The sequence below is a fragment of the Tympanuchus pallidicinctus genome, unplaced genomic scaffold (genome assembly GCF_026119805.1).
Source record: "Tympanuchus pallidicinctus isolate F22 unplaced genomic scaffold, pur_lepc_1.0 scaffold2, whole genome shotgun sequence".
Taxonomy (NCBI): Eukaryota; Metazoa; Chordata; class Aves; order Galliformes; family Phasianidae; genus Tympanuchus; species Tympanuchus pallidicinctus.
This window is the reverse complement of record NW_026294721.1, coordinates 42,979,788-43,004,283: the sequence shown is the minus strand read 5'-3', so window position 1 is coordinate 43,004,283 and position 24,496 is coordinate 42,979,788. Positions and strand designations below refer to the sequence as shown.

The 24,496-nt window shown below is 38.8% G+C and overlaps 1 protein-coding gene across 1 annotated transcript in view; it reads left to right on the top strand.

Annotated features, from left to right (window-relative positions):
• The window catches only part of LOC128080301 (uncharacterized), a 139,449-nt gene extending 126,875 nt beyond the window's left edge, over positions 1–12,574 (top strand). The window contains exons 4-5 of the mRNA XM_052682355.1: positions 8,163–8,253; positions 12,434–12,574. Coding sequence (XP_052538315.1) covers positions 8,163–8,253; positions 12,434–12,574 — 232 coding nt within the window. The remainder of the gene's footprint in view (positions 1–8,162; positions 8,254–12,433) is intronic.
• Positions 12,575–24,496: the final 11,922 nt, after the last annotated feature.

Sequence of the window (24,496 nt, the reverse complement as noted above, 5' to 3'; positions counted from 1 at the left end):
ATCCTTCCAAACGTGAGTCTTGGTTATCTTTGTTTAACCTGAAGCAAATTTTATTGAGAGACAAAAGCTGTGTAAAAGAACACGTCAGCAGATAATTAACATCTCATTTGTACATTTTTCACACTTCACTTGTTAAAGTGACAGGGACTTGGCACGTCCATGATCTAACATTTCAAAATATGGAAACCACTCAGTGGTTTGACTAGTGAGTGATATTAGGAGAACATTGTAAAACATATCAATTAAAATAAATTACATTTCACAAAGTCTGTTTCAGTACTTCCAATTTGATTCTGAATAAGAATCTGTTTTTCCATTAGAAGCAGCTGAAAAAAAATTGACAAATAGATTGTTTGCTAAATACATTTTGTATGAAATTTAATTAAAGATGACAGCACCCAAATAATAGTAGCTCACAATTCACAATATTAAAGAATAACCAGTTTGTGTTCTGCCTTTGTTCTGTTTATCTTCTGTAACAAAAATGCGGTATTTCCTTTCCATGCAAGAATGCTGTGACTGTGATCTGATAAAATACGCTCTTCCACACCCTTTTGAAAATGAGAGAAGGAGGAGCTCTCAGCAGGACAAGGGAGGCCATTGATTCTGAAATTCATTCCTTCTTTTCTGTCCAAATGTTGGCATATGAAATTTGAATGACTGAAAGCAGCTTGACAGAATCAGAGCAAACGCCCTTCTAGCATAGCAACCAGCCTATGACTGTGGCCAAGACAATTCGTGTTTATCCCTGTCTTTCTACAACAGAGCATGTGGGCAGTGCCAGACAGAATGGATATTTAAAGAAACGTAGAAAATCTTTCCAGCTAAACAGTATTATACTTTTGTTTGTCAACTTGAGGATGAGGACCAGATGATTGGAGAGAAGGTTTCTTTATAGATCATTTCTTTATAGATCATATATAGATCATATATGATCGTCATATAGATCAGGAGCTCACTGATGAGGGGTGGTTGGCTAGTTTTGTTCATATCATTTCCAGAAGCATGTTTTGTTGTTAGAAGAAGAGTTTAGGATAACCAGGTGTAGTTTCAGAGATTCTGATGGCACTGGGTTAATGCACACATTTTAGTGCCTGGAGTGTTGGTGGAATTTGCTTTTGTTACATTGATATGGTCTGGCTTAGCTGTACTTGTTCTATGAGAATATTTCTTCTAGGGAGGAGTTTGGTGAGATTAGGGATAATTGAAAGTTATCAAGAAAATTTTTTAAGAAATTTTTTCCAAGGTTGTATTTTCTTTCAACACATTCTGTGATTATTTAATGACTTTATCTGAAATCTCCATTGCAGGCAAGTTACATCTATGCCATACAACGTTAACTGATTTCTTTTTGCTTTGTAAAGCCTGTATTCATGAGAATCTTCAATCATTCAGACTTTTCCTTAGAAGCAGTGTTCTTGATGAGTTTGTGATTATATTTAAGTTGGTGAGTTGGATGTCAAGATGGATTTCCTCAGAGTAGATACAATAATATCAAAGAGTTTGGCTGTAGAATCAAACAATGATGTAGGTTGGAAGGGATGTTTAAAGATCATCTAGTCAAATCCCACTGCTGTGGCCTAGCACATCTTTCACTAGATCTCTTTGCCCAAAGCCCTTGACCAACCTGGCCTTGAACACCTGTGGAGATTAGGCTTTTAGAGAGTACAGATTAGTGCAACCGGAGCTCTAGCTGATTGTGGATGTCCTACCATGGAGACATTCAATTGCCAGATTGGATGGGGCCCTGGTAAGCCTGATCTAGTGGGTAGCCAGGGATTGGGACTAAATGATCGTTAAGGTCCCTTCCAGCCTAAGTCATTATGTGATACCATGATATATAAACTCAAATGCTGAGTTGTTGAGTGGTATCCTTGTGGTATGCATTGCTATCAAGGTAACGTGAAACATGAAACATAGTATTTTCATGTTTGAAGAGTCTCTGTTAATCAACTGCTGTTCTTCCTGAGTATCTTTTATTTGAGTTTGCTTTTTAAATTTATTTATTTATTTATTTATGTTTTTGTATAGCGCTTAATTGTATTCTCCTTTTATTTTGTTACAGTTGTTGGAATAAGAGATCAGTTCTGTGCTGAGTTAGTCTCTTTGTCAGGAGAGTAAGTGAAGTAAACATCCTTTGGTTTTCCACCATCTTCTTGCATGGCATAACTGAATGTGTATGGTGGCCATAGGACAAAGTGAAAGATTACTGATGTTTTTCATAAAAAAGCATAGGACACAGATGTTTTGCACCTGCTGCAACGGTTTTACTTTCTGCCAGTCCATGTGCTAGGGTCAGAAGTAGATTAAAGACCATTGCTTTGGAATTCCACTTTTCAGGGAACAATGCTGATGCTCTGTAGTGTCGTTCTGCAGTGATTTTATGCACTTGTATCAGAGTATTACCCTCTGCCTCTTACCCGTGTGACCGTGATCATGTTTGACCCCTTTCTTCCATGAAGTTCTCCAAAAGTAGTCAGATCTCTCTCTGTGTCTCCTCTTCCCACTCTTTTCTGTACCCAGGCAACTCTTCCCAGACCTTCATTCATATAAGCCCTAATTTTGATGGTGCTAGCTTAACTTCTTGGCATGAAAACATTGCCAAATCACATCACAGTCCTGATGACCTTCCCAAGTGTGCTGACTTGGACAGATCAGGCAGGACTAACTTTCCTGTCCCTTCTTTTTTCTGCCTTTTTGGCTTCGTGCTGACTCAAGGATCTGGACAGATGTGTAGACTTTCTTGAGAGAGGCTTCTCATCATTGAGAGAAAAAGTCTACCTTCTGGAGCATGGAATTATGCTGTTTGTTCTTTATTGCTCTAGGTTGCCGTGTTGGTCTTAAATAGAAAGCCACGATCTGAAATTAGTAATCTAACTCAAATTTACAGTTAATACAACTTCCCTCTGGGCTTGTTTATTTTAATCAATATGAGCAGTAGTTCTCTCTTGGTGTCTGCTTAGAAAACCATCTTGCAGTTATTGCTTTCTCTGCAGAGACCTGACCCTGTGGATTGCCTAAATGGGACAGATGGAGCTTGTCTCAGGCTGTATTTCATCAGCCTTGTCCTTGGCAGGCCTCCCATAGACATCAGAGCAGATAGTCTGATGCTCTGTGTTTTTGTAAAAGAAAAAATGAAGGAATATTGAATTTCACGAAAACTACATTGACGTGTTTACACATGGAAAATAGGCTGTCAGATTTAGTAATAAGGAGGTGTCTCTGATGTAAGAAACCTTTTGCCTGCCAGGCTCTGAGAGGCATCAGAAGCTTGCAGGATGGAAAAACAACTTAAAGTGATAAGGCTTGCACTGAAGGAAGGGGAAATGTGAAATAATCACTGGCTCTGACTGAGAGAGTCAGATCCAGATCTTTAATTTTAGACTTACTATGTGTCTGATGCAGATCTCCAACATGGGTATTAGCATGGAGGTCTAGAAATGTTTAGTAGGTCCCCCACTGCGATTGATCTCTGTTTTCCAGCTGAAAGCAGCTCTCACAGTTGTGGAAGTAGTAGTAACATGTAGTCAGGCAGTAATGCAAGAAACCTACAAAGGTGCAAATGTCCTGTCTTCATACATCAGACGGTGTAACATAAAACTCCTAAGCTTGGCTGTTGTCTAGTCTGTCAGTTTGGTTGTGCCCTTCAGAAGAAAGAATGTATATAGGTCACTCTGAAAGTAATGCCTCCTATTTATTTCTGCAGAAACTACAACTGATTCAAAGAGCACAGTAACACTGGTTGATAGAGTGAATTCTCAGCTACAAAGCACTTTTTTTCAACAGTCACCACCATTAGCTATGCATTTCTGCCAGCGATGAACAAGAAGCCTGTATGCCATACTTGTATCAATCTGATGAAGGGCAAACTCAATATATTAAATGAAATGATATGTCAGGTAGAGCTGATCTCAAACCTATTCCAATGTCCTTGACTATGGGGACAATTTTTAAGGATTGTGACATGTCTCCTATTATCAGAAGTGCTTGCAGTTTTTAGCTCAGATGATTCCTTGTCTTAGTAAAAATTATCTTATTCAAAGCAAAATGGATCCAGTGCAACTTTCCAGCTTTGGTAATACTGGAGATCAGACTGGAGAGTGGATCCTTCTGGCTGATTTCTGAATTCATGACTATTGGAAAACATCCTAGTTCAAGTGTTGCTAGGGAGACTGTTAATGGCTACCTCATTTACCTGGAAACTTATCTCCTTTGCATAGCAGATATATATGGCAGTAGTATTGGGTAAAGTTTCCCTATTTTGCTGTTCCTGTCAATGTAATAAATACAACTATTGCCATGATCAAGATAGTGGACTTGTTATTCTAAGGACATTTAGATAAAAGATAAAGAAAGGAGGAATTCTATCAGTAAAAGTGCCTTCCCATGTGCCTTCCCTATTTTTTTATGCCAAATTGAATGTCAAAGGAAGACTTAGTGGAGGTAAAGAGCATGACATTTAGAAGCAAATTTTAGATAGCTGCTTATTTTTCGGTTGCAGAGATGCAGGGTGAAATGCACATAAATGTGCTCCAGAAGCAGGGACTTCTTTAGAAAGGTTATAACTCCACTTCACACTTGTGCAACTATAGAGCCTTTACTAGCCTATTTGGCTAATAAGGAACTCAGTTCTTAAACTTGCTTCCCTATGGCATCAGAAAGTCACATCCACCTCTAAAACATTAAGAGCAAGATTTATGATTTATAATGTCTATAGAGCTCCGTCTTATACCTTGGCACCTTCTACAGCAATCTGACCAGTATTTTGTTTGTCTTCCTGTGCCTAAAGAAGGAGCAACATTCCAAGGGATTTTATTTCTCTTGTTTTTTTATTCTTCTCCTTTCTAGGAAAAGCTTTCAAGACCTCACAGCTTTCAAGACCTCACATACCAGACTTTTCTTCGTCCTTTGATTCTTACAGTTCTTACACTTCTCTTTTTCCCTTTATTTAAGATACTTTCTTTTTTTCTCAGCTCCCTCTTTATGTCTCTGCCTCAGAGACAGAAGAGCTCATGGTTTCAGCTTCACCCATAATTAGCTTTTTCTTTACAAAAGAGAAGCAATCATGCATCCAACAATATTAATATTTAGGTGTGACTGTACAGTAATCATACACATGCATCCTTTCACAGGGCTCTTTTTTATTAGAGATAAAATCTTTACTGTATTTAAGTGTCTGTCTTGGGAATTATAAAGTGTTTTACATTTGGATATGCATCTCTGTATCTCATTTTTAAACCAATATTCTAAGTTTTTCCATCTATGACATTACATTGATTTTTTTGATCTTTGTATCCTAGTATGACATCCAAAATCAGGTTTGTTTCTTCAGAATGGTGTAGAATTGACTTACTCAGTGACATCAGAGATCACAAAAGGGACAATCCGAATTTCTTGCTATTTATAGTGTCTGTCCTTTTTTCAGGCCTTGTACTGATGAGCGAAGTGTAGACTGTCCAAAAAGGCATTTGAAGGCAGGAGTGAAAATTATATAATGAATCATAGAATGGTTTGGGTTGGAAGGAACCTTGAAGACCATCCAGTTCCAACCCCCTTGCTGTGAGCAGGATTGCAACCACTAGTGTAGATAATTTCTTCCTTATGCCTAAAATATATCTACCCTCTTTCCATTTAAAGCAATCACCCCTTGTCCTATCACTACCTGCCATTGTAAAACTCTTTTTCCATGTTTCTTATAAGCTCCCTCTAAGTACTGGAAGGCTGCAATCAAGTCTTTCCAGATCGTTCACTCCTTCAGGCTAAACAGTCCCAACTCTCAGCCTCTCTTTGTAAGGAGAGGTGTTCCAGCCCACTGAGCATCTTAGTGGCCTGCTTATGGACTCCCTCCAACAGATACATGTCCTTCTTGTGCTGGGGGCCCTAAAGCTGAATGCAGTACTCATGATGATGTCTCACAGGAGCAGAGAGCAGAGGAAGGTAATCACTTCGTTGACCTGCAGGCCATGTTTCTTCTGATGGTTGGCTTTCTGGGCTGCAAGCACACATTGCTGACTCACATTGAATATTTCATCCACAGGTACCTCTAAGACCTTCTCTGCAAGGCTGCTCTCAATCTGCTCTCCACCCAGCTTGTAACTGTGCTTGGGATTGCTCCAACTGAGGTAGAGGACCGTGCATTTGGCTTATTGAACTTTATGAGGTTCACAGGGTGCCACTTCTCAAGTTTGTTGAGGATGCTCTGGATGGTGTCTCTTTTTTCTTTCATGCCAATTGCACCACTCAATTTTGTGTTACCTGCAAACTTGCTGAGGATACACTTAATCCCACTGCCCGTGTCTCTGACAAAGATGTTAAACAGAACTACCAAACTCTACGAAATGCCTCTTGTCACTCATCTCCATCTTGACTGCAACTTTTTGAGTGTGACCATCCAGCCAATTACTCGTGCACCATGAAGTCCATCTCTGTAATCTGTGTATCTCTAATTTATTTGTTTCTACAGCCACTGATGTCATCTATTTGGAATTCATTAAGACACAGTTCCCCATAACATTCTTCTCTCCAGATTGGAAAATATGGATTTGATCAGTGGACAGGTTGCAAAACTGTACCCAGAGGGTCAGTGGCTCAGTGTCTAGATGGAGATCTGTGATAAGTAGTTTCCCTCAGGAGTCTGTACTGAGACCAGTGCCCTTTAACATCTTCATTAGGTACATTCACATTGGGATTAAGTGCACTCTCAGCAAGTTTGTGGATGACACCAAGCTGTGGGATGCAGTTGGCATGCCTGAGGAATGGAATGCCATCCAGAGAGACCTGGACAGGGTCGAACAGTGGATCCAAGTGAACCTCATGAAGTTCACTAAATTCAAGTGCAAAGTCTTGCGCCTGGGTTACAGCAACCCCTGCTGTCATCTCAAGCTGGACGATGTAAAGACAGAGCACAGCTTTGCCAAAAAGGACTTGGAAGTACTGGTAGATGGCAAGTTGGGCATGAGCCAGTAGTGTGTCGTCGCAGCCCAGAAAGCCAATTGATCCTAGGCTGCATCAAGAGAAATGCCATCAGGGTGAGAGGGAGGTGATTCTGCCCCTCTAGTCTATGCTGGTGAGGCCTTACCTGGAGTACTGTGTTTAGATATGGAGTCCTCACTACAGGAGAGACACGGACCTGTTAGAGAACATCCAGAAGGGGGACACAAAAATGATCCAAGGAGTGGAACACCTCTCCTACAGGGACAGTCTGAGAGAGCTGGGGCTGTTCAGCTTAGAGATGAGAAGACTCCAGGGAGACCTGATAGTGGTCTTTCAGTATCTAAAGGGGGGACTATAAGAAGGAAGGGCAGACTCTTTAGCAAAGTCTGTTGTGGTAGGACAAAGGAGAATGGTTTCAAACCAAAAGAGGGAAGATTTAGATTGGATGTAAGGGAAACATTTTTTACAGTAGGGGTGATGAGGTACTTGCACAAGTTGCCCAGGGAGGTGGTGGAAGTCCTATCCCTGAGGACACTCAAGGTCAGGCTGGCTGGGGCCCTGAGCAGTCTGATTGAGCTGTAGGTGTCCCTGTTCATTGCAGCGGAGTTGGACTAGATCATCTCTAAAGGTCCCTTCCAACTCAAAAGATTCTATTGTTCTATATTGAATTTAGAGAAAAGGCTATCATGTCCAAACTGGGAACCTTAAAAATTCCCATTAAGTACCTAAATAGCTCCTAAAGTACATCCCTGCTTATCCTTTCACATATTTTTCTGAATTTCTGTAATATGATTTCTGCATATGATATGTGAGAGTAGTTACAATGATGCTAGTGATAAAATCTGAATATCTTTAATTTCAAATGTCTCTGTGAGACTGTGGCTTTTATGTTTGCATTATTAAAAGAATGCTGGGAAATAATCAGGAAAGATTAAATTATTAATTAAGTTTTTATTAGGAAATGCCAAGTTGAATTGTAAAATCTGGATCTCTTGCTCGAGTGCTGCAGGCTGTGGGAAATGTTGCCAATTGAGCCCTGAGAATGATGTGTGTAAATATAGATATCAATTAGTACAGACTGGTATGTGCACTTACCTTACAGTGAGGAAGTATTAAAATAAATTTACCTGAAGAATGGACAGTTTGGTATCCTTTTTCTGCTATAGAAACAAAATCTCAAAAGTTGTCTGAGGGAACTGTGGATTCATTGCTTGCCTTTTTCTCTGCAGAGAAATTCATGGCTTTAATTGGACCCAAGGAATTAGGAGGAAAAGTAGATTTGACTCCTCTATAATACTCATCTATCATTTCATGAATTTGGTAGTTGTGAACTATACTCTGTATATATTTAGTTAATTTTTAAAAAGTTCACCAGATTTTTTTTTGTTTTGGTTTGTGTTTTTTTTGCCCTGGTACACCATACCTTTCCAGGATGCACAAGTTACCTTTTCCTGTCACCAGTTCAATCACCTTCTGAACCAAAAGGTGCACTGGGATCAATCAGCGTAATGATGATGGGTGGACCAGTCCTTCATCAGTTTATCTTCACCTACTTTCAGATGCATTTATTTTTCTCACTTTCTCTGGATCTTGTGACAATGAATTCAGCAGATTGATGGCAGATGGGGTGGGAAATAGACTTCCTTAATCTTTATTACTACACTTTTTGTTGGGTACTTCCTAGATTTTAAGCTTTGCTTCTAAACAAAACATAGCAATGCTGACACAAGCATCCTGAAAGTGTTAGGAAACTCGCCTTTCATACCTAACCCTCCTTGTCCCATAGAAATCTATAGCCTACTTTCTAAACAGTAGCCCTAGTTGCCAAGATAATTTGACTGTTCCTTCTACTGTTCCCTTATCTTTTTCTTTTTTTCCCCTTCCATTTCCAAACAATAGAATTTCTTTATGGGCCTGAAGAAAATGCTAGAGATATGTTCACATTTTATTTCTTTATAAAGAGATGAAAAATGATGTGCTTTCTGGAACAATAGTATCAAGAGCACACTTACTATTAGTAACTTCTTCCTGCTAGCTGGCATTGTTCCTCCAGACTTCATCTTTGTTTTTCCTAAAAACTATCCTCATAACACACCTCCAGCAACTTAGTTACAAATAATCTTAAAAGGGCAAGGATTATAAATTCTGTACTATTATACACATATGTACTTTACTTTTTCCTTTAACCAATTTTCTGCCCGTGAATGTCAGAAAACCTACACAAATACACTTTCTATACAATTTTAAAGCACAAACCTGAAGGTCAAAGTAATTTTATTACCATATAAAAGAAAACTGAAGTAAAGAGACAAGGCTTCTACTTTATTTTCAGAAATAAAATTAAATGACAAACAAGTAATCCTGCAATATATCACTGCCTTGAATGTGCAGTATTTTCTAGCTGTATGATAAAATAAAAGCGAAAAATGGCACTGTTTTTGCAATGACTTTAAGCCATGGCCATCAGAAATTAAAAATACAAAAAACCTGAAAATCTTCTATTGTGCTAAGGTGTGATGATTCATATAAAAACCCCATTGTTTTTTGTCATCCAAGACCAATTCATTTTCTGAAGCTAGCACACAGTGTGTCTGTGAAGGAGATTCAGTCAATGCCATTATAAAGTTATCCAAGTCCATGACTCATTCTATAATTCTACCCTCAATACACAAAGGATATTTCATATCTTTAAAAAATAATAGCAGAGAAGCAAACATGACAAGACTTGCTGTATTTCCCCATGATCTGTTACTGCATACCCTTTGCTCACCTCAGAGTCCACTGCAAAATCTACTGCTATTTTACAAGGTCTTTTAAACATGAATCTTGAATAGAGCTGTACAAAATTCTTGTTATAAAACCTGTTCACCTAATCAGAAGTTAAGGTTTCTGTGCAACTGTAAGATGATGGCCTTTTGTATGGATTACTGATGTAGGAATTTTCTACTCTGAGACAGCAGATAGCATGAATAGACAGGCAGTGGACACACTTAGCAACTCTCTATGTTCCCATCTAAAACCAACACTTATATTTGTGAAGTTTCAGACTATCAATAGTGGAGATATCAAACTGCAATCGGATTTTTGATGTGGGCAAAAATCCACGCAGTGTTGACTTCACTCCTGACGAGATAGCATGTTTAATTTGGATATCCAAGTCACAGCCTCCTTCTTTAGCAGTACTCCAGCCCACACATGCACCTGGAAGAACTTAATATTATTAATTATATACTCCTGGCTAATATTAATTCAAATTCAGAGCTAATGGATAGTCTTTTCATTTGTCAAGTTTATATTCCCTGATTGTTAATTAATCATCTGGCAAGGGCAAGTTCTTAGGTCCAAGAGTTAAGCAGGTCTGTTTTCTAGTGAAGTTTCCCATACAACTTTGCTTCCTCCAACACCTTTTGAGCAGAACACTCCCAACAAAAATGATGTACAGAAGTCGTGTGGGACTAGGACTATCTAATTTAAATTCCTGAGGCTCAACCATCTTAAGGCTAGGATAGCAAGTTTCCTTCTAGCAATAATTGAGCAGTGTCTGTTCACAACAATTGGCAACAATTTGCTGTTCTTCTATTTGTTATACTTTTTCTACCTAATGAACCTGTGGTCCATCCACACAGACTTACTAACTGCAATGAGGCTTGTGATGGGGATTCTTTTAAGTTTTGCTGAGATTCAAAGAGGGGAAATATAAGTAAAGTGAGTTTAGGATGTAACAGTATAAGAACTACACTACTAGCTAGAAAGATTATTATGACCTCATTTGTTAGAAAAGGAAGAAAGTTTATGGTGCTATTACTAAGCTGGAGGGTCTAAGCTGCCTCATAGAATAGGCTTGGTTTTTGCATAGTGTTAAGTGAAGCATTGGTATCGCTGTAGTTGTCATGTGAATGCTGTGAGTTTAAGACCAATGAATGTGCAGACTTTGTAAAGCAGAAAATCACTAAAATTTTAAAAATTCTTGAGAAATTATAGTGCGAAACATTAAAGTAGGAAAAAAACATTCTTTTTAATGTAGTAGGTATTTGGGCTTGTCTTTCAACACAGTGTGGCCTCATCTACCAGTCTATTAACACAATTCATAAAAATAGAAGAAGGAAAGCTTTGTCTATAGTAATAACAAGATATAGGATTAGTCTTTGGAGTGTTACTGGAAGTAGCTGGAAACTCTGTGTCAAACTGTTAGACTTGCTGGTCATGTATGAATCTGGCAAATATAACAAGACTTAACTGAACTCTGTAATCCCCCAGTGATCAACTCTTTGGTTCTAAGCCAACTCTTTGGTATACTCTTTGGTTCTAAGCCTTTCATCAAATGTATCTGTACACTATTTAGCACTGTAGTGGAACATGATCAACTCACGTCTGTCCCCATTAGAAGGCATCAAAACTTTGACAAGCCTTCAGGATCAGTTGTGAAATATCAGGTATATTTCAATGATATCCACTTCTTAGTGCTATTAAGACTCTAGCTTTGCTGCAGATTTGCTCCCTCTGCCCTTCCCAGTATTCTTGGTACACAACAAAAGGAAAATATCCATCTTCAGAGTTGGTGTTGTTATATAAAATGTCAGAATAAGTGATTAGTCCTGGCACATGACATGCATCATTAAAGAATAATATGCACCCTGTTAGAGGTTTAAGCACTTTTTCGACAAAACCTGCAAAATGATGATGGAAATTGCTTTAGGTCTTGGAAAGATTAGCTTTTTTTTAAGAATCCAGAGCCTCTTCTCTGCAAACCTGCTGAGAGGAGATTAAGCAGTGGCTGTACAACATCTAGTTTATGTAAAATACAGCATCAGATAAAACCTTTGTCCTGTAGAAACTGCAAGAGTGGTATTAATTTACTGATACACCACCCTTATTAACAAAACCCACGTTTCTTCAGAGAGACCTTCTTGTGAGCTTACTGGCATCATTCTTTTTTGAAGCAATCCTCAGAGCATTTTGCTGCTCTCTGGACACTGTGAATGATGGATTGAGCCTCACAGAAAGGGCAGAGATTATTAATCTGGTACTGAAAATGAAAATTTGGCAGGGAAAGCTGTGTTGGTATAGTTACTGTGTAGAAGAGGGATCTTATCTGAGATCAGGGAGTGCAAGAGGTTCTTCAAGACTAATTATCAAGGACCGAAAGATTCTGGGTAAAAAGTCTTGTGCTTACCTTTTCCATCTTTCATAATCTGACTGTGAGTCAGGCATTTTATTCCATAAATATGACAGCCTGAATGAACTTCTTTTGAGCTCTCCTTGCTAAGTAATTGGTTTCACAGTGGTGATCTTCCCTTGAGCTGGGATGTCTCTCAAGGATACTCCAGACATTGAAGTGAATACTCCTTACCAACTACAGAGCTTAGGTGAGTGACTGATGTCACACATAAGTTGCCCAGAACATCTTGGAAAACCCTAAACTGCTCATGAATTTCAGACCACAGGGACATAATTTCTGTGGGAAGTGGATCTCAGTCTCTTGGTCTTCCCGTGTTTGCAGGGTGCTGTAACAAAGCTATCCTCCCATGGTGCATGTAGTATCTTTAGAGCCAGTCGATTTGAAGGTGAAGCCTCTGTGAAAGAAACTGCCATGATGAAATCGTGGAGTGATTCCCTTGGTGCAAGTTGTGAACTGGGTTGAGTTGCCTTCACTAGACCATTGAAAGTCATTTCCTTTACAGCTGAGACTGTGGTTGTGTAAAGTAAGCTGGCCCTGCTGTAGATCTTCAAAATGCTTTTCCATAGTGTCTTCATCCAGACTTTTCAGGCTAGAACATGAATTAGATGAATACGTGCTTGCACTTACTCACTGCTTTATTTTTATTTGCTTTGTAAAGGACATCCTATAGAGCACATTTAAGGTCAGCAGTATGAGATGGAAAAAGGAAACTTGACATTTATAGATGTGAGCATTAGACACTATGGGTGAAGTTAGTGATAGCATGGTACCAATTAGGATTCATTTCAGTTTGCTAAAACAAAGAGTTTATGAGTAAAGAGTCACCTGCTGCCTCCCAAGTCATGTTGAGAGGCTGGAGAAATGAAAACTTACTCTAAATGTATTTCCTATGATGTCTTTTATCTCAGAAATGGAGGTGAAAAATAACTTCACTCCTTGCGCTATTGAAGCTGGTTATTTCATCTACTGGAGTTCCCTTGGCAGGGTTGGAAAGCTGTCCTGCAGTGGCTGATGAAAGCAATCCCATGGGGTGAAAATATCCAGATGCCACTTAGATCTGCAACACAGGTTTCAGTGTGCTTCCCAACAACAAATAAGCATTCAATTAAAGGCTGAAGCAAAGTGCACCACCTCTGCTGTCTTTTTATAGCTGTATAGTGTATATCTAAGCAATGAACAACTCCAGCCTAACAGCAGAACTGCTCTGCAAAGCAGTGGTGTCAGTTTCGCTCAGTAAGCACAAACAGTGTTTCTGCTTAGTACTGCAGAGCCATAATCTGGCTACAGGAAGCAAATACATGCTTGAGGATTTTTTATTTTCCTGACTTCTCCGAAGTAAGTCATCCTTACTTTTTCACTAACAGTTTCCTTACCTGGAAGTTGAATTTGTTGCAGCCAGATCTTGTAATCTGTCCCTCAAGGTTCAAACCAGCAGAGTAGCGCAAGGGAGATGGATATACATAATATTCCAGTCATCAGACTCAGAACTTATCTGCTTTCAGTGGAAACTCTCTAACAGCTTTATGTACATCTGGCTCTTTTTAAGTTGTCAATCTTCTGTTCATCTCTCCCCCAAGAGAACTACTTGGGAAGTATTTTTTTTCCCGTAAAAATTCTGAGGAAACATCTATTAAGGATTTATGCTAATGTTAAATAACAGAGGAAAGATCAGATTTTCCTTGCTCAAGTTTATACCTTTAAAGGCTGCAAAGAGATTAACTTCTAACTAGGAAATTATCCTTTCTTCGAAAAAGGAAGTTCTCTGTCAAAGAATACTTTGTATTCTGCTGAGACTTGGGATTCTCCCTCAGGTGCCACTTTTGTCCCCTGGCACTGAAGTGCAGCTTTCAGTAGGTAGGTCATTATGATATAGCAGTGGCAGGGAAAAAAGCTATCCTCTAGTTAATGCCTGATGCTAGGATTTAAATATGGTGCTGTCTGTGTCTTGCTTCGGGGAGATCTCTTGTGTGCCTGTCTGTGACGTGTTTAGGCAAGAGAAAATAAGGTAGACCATGCCAATGAAATCAAGGTCTGCAGTCCCTCTGTTACATGAATATATGTTGGATATTCAAATGTGCAAAAGTATGCAGTGTTAAATAACATAATGGGAGCACTGGCTCTTCTACAAAAAGAAGATGGGCATGAAGAGGTCTTCCTAAATTCTTCACCTCTCAGCTTATTTTTGTCCTAGTTGGACTAAAATGTTATGGGAGTTATCACTTAACTAAGGTAGTAAAGTACTCTATTGATGGATGTAGAGTTATGCCAGTGCCAAGCTGCATTAAATGTTCTTCTGTGATATCAGCTTGCATCTTCAAAATATGGGAAGTGAAAAGTGCTCAGTGATGTTTAATTAATTAGCTTTAAAAAAAATTGCTTCAGAGGAGAGGCATTTGAGAACAGTAACCTACCAAGCATTTCTAAGAGAGAGCCTGGTGAGACCTGCCCATAGACTGTGATGTTTTTGGCATGGTGCCTAATGCTTGGGTTTAGTCCAAATGTTCACTTCCCCGCTGCTGAAATCAAGACTGAAGTCTTTTGTTATTTTTTTAAAGGAGTACACATTCATTCTCAACCTATCCTAATGATAATTCCATTCTAAGTCTCAATGGTTTGGAGACAGACCTCTTTGTGGGGCTTCCCTTCTATAGACTGTACAGCAATCTGCCAGTGGAGAGGCATGTAGATAGAAGATCTCCAGATACAGAATAGCAGCTCATGCAGGAATTTGCAGCTTAACAAGGGTTAGTGGCCTTTTGAGATAGCTAGCTCTTCATATTAATACCAGCAGTTATGATAACTGGATACAAATTAGGGTGTATAAAGTGGCTGAAATGAGCTATTGGCAGATAGAGACTCTCTCTGTCCATCTCCACAGATTTGGCAATGGTGCATCTTTTTTTTTTCCTAGGATTTATTCAGTTTGGAGGATTTGAGGGTGATCTACCTCTGTGTGGTAGGCAAACTGTAATTCAGGAAAACAGTGCAAAACTGTAAAGCCTGTTCTTCATCAGGTAGATTGAAAGAGAGAGGAATGCAGAGCTGGATCCTCTCCAGAATCAGATACTTCTCAGACTGCTTGGTACATCTGTAAATTGTATAGTATGTGTATGTCTGTTTTATGTAATTTTCCAGAGAGGGAAAAAATAATTTGACCCTGTGAAGAAGCTAAAATGATATTTACCAGCTACAATAAACAACCTTTCCCCAACAGCAACTTTTTAATAGTAGTAAAATGATGTAAAAGAACAGAAATGTTTGAAACTCACTTTAAAGTTAAATTTCAGAAAAGAACCCAGTCAAATATGAAAATCCACTTCAACAGCAATGTATCTTCAAGCTTATGCTTCACTAGAAATAAAGCCTCAGATTTCTGTGAGGCAAATGAGTTGTTTTTACTAAATCACACCTTAATTTTTCTACCTTAATGACTCTTCTTGTAGTTAAGCCTCAACAGTTAATGGGCAGTAGGCTAGATGCTTCCTGTTTTACTTACCAGACTAAATAAATGCAGTGCAATGAAGAGGTGACATATCAGGTTTACATGAAGAAGAAAGACTGAAAGGCAATCTGAGCAAAAGATGTAAGTGGAAAGCTGACTGTATTACAGTCTTCCCCCTTGTTTTGTTCTTCAGGATTGTTAAGATTTACCCACTGGTACTTGTACATATGGCTAACATCTGATATCTGTGGGCTGAGGAGTCACACGGAAATTATAAGTGCTTTCTTCTCACTGCTGCGTAGGTATACTGGAGAGTCAACTCCTGCTCTAAAACCCTAAAAGTTCAGATAGATGGAAGAGGAAACTGATGAGAGGTATCACCAAGGGAGGTATTGACTTTATGAGCTTAGAGAAGATCCTGCTCTTCTCAACGCTCCTGCAGTGTGATGCCTGAACCTTGTACACGAACATTGCATTTGAAGCCAATGGGACTGTTTTCCCTAAGAAAAAGAGGCTGCACCCAAGCTGTAAGCAGCCAGTTTGTATGTAGAATGTACTTCCAATTAGTTCTTTCTCTCTGGGAGATGAAGATAGGAAGCAGTTCTGCAGGGGAGAACATTTACTGCTAAATGAGGTAGGTAGGCTTCTTGTCTTGGTCAAGCGTATGGGTCTAAGTGTTGCTTGGCTTGCATATCTTTTCTAAAATAGCTTTTTCAGACTAGAGAGGTAACATTACTTGGATTCCGTGTTAATAAGTAGCCCAAATGCTGGTGAGGTTCTTTGGAGTCAGCGGACTTTCTGTCCAGGTCTAACTTAGGCATGACATGTAGGAGTGGAGCCTGCCAAGGCTTGAATACTCTCTGTTTTCTCAGAGTTTTTGACTCAGGATTGTGGCTTGCTAGAATGGATTCTGCAGTTCAGCCATAGCTTTTGTTTATCCAGTCATTAAGTCTTCATTTGATTTTCCCATGCTTCTGGAGGTATGTTTATTACATTTTAGATTAAAAAATAATAACGATAACAAAAGTTAATTGTGATAGCATTAGTTACATATTTGCAATCTTAGCAATGGACAATATTTAAGAGAAAATTATGCTTTTAAAAAATGTTTTAAAATGCTAGAAGAAATTTTTAAAAATCTTATCAATACTGCTGACCTTAAACACTGATGATTATCTCATCACTGTCCTTTTTTAGTTCTGTAATTGTGCAAATCAGTGGAGATGTCTGCTAGCACAGCAGTTTTGATGAGGGAAAAGGAAAATCAGCAGATCTCACTAAGCATCGAGGACCTTGGTGTCTCTCAGGCTACACATAATTGTTGACTGAAACATGCTTTTAAAGTGGTAATGACTGACAGTAGTTCTATATGGTCTCTTCAACATTACAGAGACAACAACCATGTTGCTTCTCAATATCCCTCAAGTCTTAGGCCGTCTGTATTGCTTTCAAGTACAAGACATTGTACAAATCTCATGGCTGTACTGTCTGTAAAGGCACTTAAAAAAATACTTTAAGCATAGGTTTTGGAAGGAAAATCCAGCTTTCTTTTTACCCCAGGATGGACAAACTATCCTCAGTCTGAGCTATGCATGGGTATGAAGTTGTAATCAGCTTTGTGAAAATGTGCTTGTCAGCATCCGTATTGATGACTTCCCTCATCTTTCATTCTTTCTTTCCCCTTTTTACTGCCCTTTCTTCTGCCCTTCATTAAAACAGAATTGTAGCCATGCAGCTTAATTTTCCATTAGAGGGAAAATAAGACCTGATGTCTGGTTGTACCTTTATCGTGAATTATTTATTTATACCACATACATTGTGGTTGTTTTACTGAGCATCTGAACAAACCCAGCCCAGGTACCAACATTCACTTATCCATGAAGCACTCTGTCTCTTTAGTGAATGCAGGCTGGAGAGATTAAGGGAAGAGTTTTTGCAGACAGTGAAATTTCCATCACATTTCATTTGAAGATTATTTTTTTCCTGACAGACAACTTACTGTCACCTCCTGCAGAGACCTCCTTTTCTTATTTTTTCAAAGACCACTTCCCTCCTTTCTTCATTTGTGTGCAAAACAATTTCTCCTTCCCTGCATGTTGCCTCGCTTCCCCCCTATTAAGCAGATATCACATGAGTTGATTTATGGATTGTTTCTCCTATCTTGGATAGCAAAATGGAGAAACTACAAATTGATAAGTAGTCCTGCTGAAAATTCTGTGTTTTCTGAGGAGCTCACTGACTTCACTGTCAGATGCAACTGTACTTTGTGTACACACCATTTTACTAATAATATATCCAAGCCTGTAATTACTGATGACAGCACTAACATGTTATTGATCAAGTCATGGCCATTTTGAGATATTAATTAAAAATCATCCGAAGAGCTTGACATAGCCTGTTTTACATGCAATCTCTTTATTGTAAGATTGTAGAAGTATATTATTTTTAAAAATCAAAATAGAGAACAGGCATTCGCGTGTCTGTGGAATTGAACAGCAAATGTGATGTGTACAGACTCTCTCTCAGGCAAGAAATCAGACAATAACTTTTAATGAAACTGTTCTGCAAACCTTGAAAGCAAATGTATGATTTATCTGAGCACCAGAGACTGGCAACACTACTCATCTTACCAAAGGTCTTGATCTCAAGAGATTAATTCTTTGATACATAATGTGCTTCTTTAGCAAGATGACCTATTTTCAGTACAGTTAAAATCATGTAGTCCTGGCACAGTGTATTTGTTTAACAGAAACTCTGTGATATTTAGTGTTTTCCTATTATTTCTAGATTCTGGAATCTGAGGATAAAACAAGGATATTTGTTTCTCATCAGAGGAAAGATACAAATTCTAGAGAAAAAGATGTTGCAAAGTGCGACCTCCCATTCTGGAAGGATCTTGAAGTAATATGGAAAGAACTATAGCATTAAAGATGATCTATCTGGTTCTGCATTAATTATCCAGGGCAATAGCACCTCATCTCTCAGGTGGTGCTGTAAAGAGTAAAGAGCTGTATCTGGGGACAGACAAAAGCAAGCTGACTAAGACTCAGTGCAAACAACTTTGTCATGACAAAGATCAAATAAGGAATCAAGTAGAAAAGCTGCAAGAACGTGATGCTTTTGGCTAGGTGTACATTTGCCAGCTGATACTACTTTGGTATGAGGAACATAGTGGGCATGATGGTGATGATTTGACCGTTGGACTAAGTGATCACAGCGATCTTTTACAACCTTAATGATTCTGCGATTCTCTCATTCTATGATTCTACAGTTCTCTCTCTGACTGCATAAGATTGAGTGATCCTGAAACCAGTTTGCTGACATGATCTCCCTGCTGATGCATGGAGTGCATACATTATCTGTGCTGAGCCCAGGTTTGAAGATAGTGAAGCCCATTACTAGACCTATGAATGGCTGTTTATGTTCGCATTAACTTTCCAATAGATTTTTTTTTTCTATAAACAGCATCATTTTTTTTTCCTTCTTTCAAATATTGCTGATGATTTATTGCTTGCCAGTGAGGTCTGTGACAGCCAACAAAAAAGCTCAAGAGGCTAGAGAAAACACAAACATATGTAAAAATTGCTTCCTTGTCTAATACCACTGTGATGCTGTCATGTGTTTATGGGCCATCCTGACAGTTAACACTGGGAAGTGAGAAGTGTGAAGGGGGAGCAGTGAGAATTAACACCAATAAAAATAAAGTTATTCTAAGGGACAGGGTCCAGAGGATCGAGAAGGTGCCACGTGCAAGGCTCTTATTATTATTTATATATGTTTTTATAAAAGTCAAACAGAAAAACAAACCACTCCCCACACTCTTTCATACAGATTCCCACACCGCCTGCACAGTATGCAGGCTAAACTGGCACAGTGTGATCAGTGTTACTGAGAAGTGAATTCTGGAGGTCAAAGAAAGTGTATGTCTGTGTGCGGGTAAAATGGGGCAGTGTGCCCAGGCAAGACTGTTGGTGCAGCTTTGAGATAAAGTGATGCTAATTCTAGTAGGCGATAGGTAACAGTTTCTGAAATTGAATTAGCCCTGGAATTCTTGATTGTTCAATTTCATCCAATGTCTGAAGGAACGCTGTGAGGGAAGGTGCTTGAAGCACCAGCTCTAGTCCTTGGGCTATGTCCTCTGCAGGCACTCATTTCCAATACTGCAGACCATCAACCCTGGTAGAATGATGCAGGATGAATCAAATCCCCAAATACTGGAATTTACTGATGAATTTTCATTTCCCTATGTATGTATGCAATTTCTAATAAATCTTGTGTGTAATAAATCAGCTACTGATGATGCATCTGTGAGGAGAAAGGCATCACCTTTGATTTACAAATGACTGCTTTTCTTGGCCTGTGGTTTAGGTTATGATTTTGGATAGTATTGTTGCATATTCAGATGTGGAAAACATACTTGGCTTTGATTATCCAAGAAGCTGCTCAATATTTTCCCCAGAATTCATGATATAATGTGGTGATGTTGTTTTGGAATCTGCAGTAAAAACATAGGTCCCTATCATACAGTCTTATCAGCATACTGGGAATTGTGGAGTTTCTGTGTGGCTTTCAAGCATGCAAAGTGATGAAGACAGTGTCCTTTTTTTCCCCACAGGTTTTCTTTTATCTACTGACCGCTGCTTACACAAGAGAACTAGAGTTTTATTCCTGGCTGTGCCAAAATTAGGTTTAATAGGGGAACACTCTGAAAAGCAGTAAGAAACATACTTTTGTTTTATAGAGTTCAAGTCACAGGCATTATGGGAAAGGTGAAAGGAATTTAAAAGTAATTTTATCCCCTTAGAATGTGCAGTATATGATCTAAATCTTTTCCTATTCTAAATACATTAGATTATCTTGTCTCCACTGGAAAATGAAGGATCTAATATATGGCCCTGCTGTATTGCCTAAGTAACTGAGCTTCCTAAATCATACAGTATAATCTGCTTTATGCTGTGTTGACATGCAGTTGCAGTGACATGCTAGACCTATACTGCCCCAGCTTCTGTGTCTGGAGAGAAGACTGATGTAAGGCAGCGCTTCAGAAAAGCTACAGGTCTTTCAGTGCAAGATCCCAAATACACCCTAGGATATGGACCAAATACTACTCCAGCACACAGCACACATTGAAAGGCGAGGGAACATAGCTTCCTATCTGCTGGGCAGCTGAATTCTCTGCTGACTTCCAAGATACAGGAGAGAAAAACTGCATTAAGCTTCTTCCAGTTCCCGTTTTGCATGATTAAAATCATCAGGACTATTTTTGAATAAATTTTAACAAGTTTATTTCACAAAATGTTCTAGCTCTCTGCAGAAAATGAATGGGACTCTGTTTCTTAAGAAGAAATCAAATGACCAGAAGTATCATCAGCAATTTTATAATAAAAATGTAGATGACATCAGCTTGGAAGTGGCACTGGGATTCATCATATATGTGCCTTATGCATAACTATCCTTGTATGCCAGAATCTCCTACAATGCATCTTTTCCTCTCACCAAGAGTTTAGGTTATGGCACATCATGGGAGACAAAATCTGGTCTTTGTAACATAACTTCCTTTGAAGCTCATTGCGACACTTCAGAAAAAAATCTGTGAGGAAATTAGCTGAAACTATCAGTGTTCTCAACATTGTAGTTATCTGAGGGAAGCACAGTATTGAGAAGGATGGGGAACAAGGACTGCTGTGAGTTCCAGCCATCCTGCCCTTTCCAAATTCCGAAGTACCCAAATTGTGGACAAGCCAGAACTGATGTGGCCAGAGAAAAGAGCACATCACTTTCCAAAAATGATATCTTCCTGTCACTGTCATAATTGCCTGTGTCATTGAAATTGACATGGCTCTGTTTAATCTCAATGGGTATTCCTACTCTTCATTTCTAAACTGCTATTTCTGCCTTTTACATTAGAGCTAAAGGCATTTTGAACCTTGCACTTTGCACAGGAGTTATGAGACATTTTAAATTAGGGTGTACTGAGGGATACTTTACCTCTGGCTCTCACATATTTGATCTGAGATTTGTTCTGTAAGCAGCAACAGAGTGAGAAATTTGCAACTTAAAAGGATTGAGTTATATTTATGTTCTGATGTATCCTCAACTGTAATAGACTGAGAAACATTTTATCTCTAGCATTTGCACTTTGCTCTAAGACTTGCACCCTTTAAGGAGGACTGAAATTGCTCTTTTCTCTCAGTGATAAATGGCTTGAGTTTCTGAGATCCTAATTGAGTGCCACAGTGAGGAAACCTTAAAAATAAATAGTATGAGACTTTCTGAGGACTGAATAAGATGTTGACCTCTTTTCATTCAAAATGCACAAGCAGAAAGAATCATTTGGAAAAGGAAATGCAAAACAACCATTATTGTCAGCAATCTCCATCTTTCCAAAATCTATAGCTTGTTCATGCTGCCATAGTTGTTTTTGATAGGACAATAAATAGGATTAAATCAAAAGCAACTGAATGTCGTGATAATACTACTATAATAAATCAAGGTGTGCTGGTCAATATTTTAGGAGCTGTATGTTTCAGATTAGACTGTAAATATGCACAGAAAACATGGGCCACAGAACGTGATAAATGACCCCCATAAAATGTTGATGTAATTCTACCACAGCAGTGAAAGGCTATAGAAAATGGTGAGGATTTTCTTTATGCTGAGGCTGCATTTGGTAGCGAATGTTTGTTATTCTTTTGAACTAGATAAAACAATCAACACTTAGAGAAGACAACATAGTGTTTAATGGGTGATGTAACTGAAGATATATCATGTAATTCAGTTGTCTGCATGCACCTTGAAGCTCTGAAGTGAATGCACAGATAATGCAACTTGCTTTTCCCGTGGTGTTTCAGGAGTCTAAAGTAACTCTGAGCATTTCAGGGCTTGAATGTTGCTACAGGGATACGTGTGTCTTACAACTGACACTTCTGATCACCTTTTGGTTTTGTTTTTAATCAACTTGCAATTAGAGCAAAAAAATATTTGGTGCCTGTTAACAGCAAGAAGTGGATCTTTTGCTTAAATTGAAGCTGTAGGCTTAAATCTGAAACCCTGCTCTAGCTGGCATATATTGGAATCACCATAAGTTCAACTTCAGTTTATTCCACTTGTGCCTTTTAGATCATTTTAGTTTTCTGTGTTCAAATAAATACCAGAAGCTGATGATAATTAGCTGGTTTCTCCCTAATAATGCTGCAACTGTGGGATTAACTAGGTAACCTGGAACAGGTTGCCTAGGGACGTGGTGGATGCCCCATCCCTGGAGACTTTCAAGGTGAGGCTGGATAAGGCCCTGGGCATCCTGATCCAGCTGTGGTTTCCCTGTTTATTTCACGGGAGTCGGACTAGAGGGCCTTCAGAGGTCTCTTCCAACTCTTAAGAATTCTAGGATTCTAAATGGAAAAATAGATCAGATGAATAGAAATGGTGATAGGGCCTTCACTGTCACTTTTTTAAGAACCATATCCAGAAGACAAGGAACTTTGCAAATGAGGAAGAAGCAGAAGTGAAAAGACCAAAGCAGAAGCACAGTGAGAATCTCCAGTAAGATTTGCTGCATGAGGATATTAAAACAGCAGACACAGGAAACATATTGCAAAGATGATCAGGGCAAATTAAGGGGTATTCAGGTGTCTGTGGCTGTAAAGGGCTATCTAAGAACGTATATCATCTGACCAGATATTCACTTGCTGTTCAACAAATTCATTTTGTAATTAGCAAATCCACTTGTTTGGTTTTTTTTCTGCTTCATATTCCTCTCATGTAAAATCATAGAGTTTTTTATGAAACTGTACGGTGATTTGAAAATTCATACAAGCTTTGTGCAAACAACTCCAGATAGCAAAATCAGTTCTCTAGGAAATCATCAGGACCCCAAATACCCTTGACTTGCTGGTCATAAGTATGGAAATGCCTACAAAATGTTTGTTTGAAGCGATATCAATGGTCTGGGTCAGCAAAGAACAAGCTGCTCTATGAAACAAGTGGTCAGTATTAGAAGTAGTGTCTAGCGTTAAAGCAGTAAAGCTGACATCCATCCTATCCAATCTGCTCTTTCATTACATGGAAACACTGTTGAGCCTTGTCTAGCATTTCCAGATTGCCGAAGGGTTTTGAGAATTCAATTCCCATTGGGAATAAGTAGGATCTGATTGATAGATCAGAGTGTGGGTCTAGGTTACAAGAAACTCTGTAAAGTAAAACAAAACATGAACCAAAATAGCTTGAGACCAAGAAAAATAAAGTAGGGAAGTCAAGTGGGCAACTTGCAGGAAATTAGAGACATACATACACATACCAGTTATAATGGGAGCAGGAAAATCTTTCTGCAGGGGGTTCTGTGGAAATGAAATGGCAAAGAAACAACATGTAAACAACAGAGTCTTCTGTGCAGGGGAGCAAAGTTCAGTGTGGCTCTTTCAGACCAAAACTTGTTTGGACTTTCTGAAGATATTACATCAACAGGGACAGTTGTGAGACCTTGGAGGGTGCTGGAGGGGGCTTCCGGTTTTGAAGGACAGAAATGTAATGGCTGCTTTAGACTTGATTCTAATTAACAGGGAAGAATTTAATGTGGATTTTAAAAGGATAGGTAACTAGGATGAAAATAATTATGAGGGATTGAATTTGCTACTTTAAGGAGAAGAAAATGCAAGATAATTAAAGTCGAGATCAAAGAATTGGTAAGGGCTTAGAAAAATCAGTTCATTCTGAAGAAGAGAACAGCAAACTGTTTAGAGTGGAGAAGCGGGTTCAGAGATGAGTGTGGCCGCAAGAACAGACTTTCATGACCTGAAAATGAGCAGAGAATTGAGCAGGGAGCAAATAGAAGAATGCACTCTGGATGATGAGAAGAAAATATAAGTATGAGGGGAGTAGTGGCAGAAAACATTGTCACACAAAATAGTTTCTATTAGCAAGAAAAGTGGAAAAAATGAGAAAAA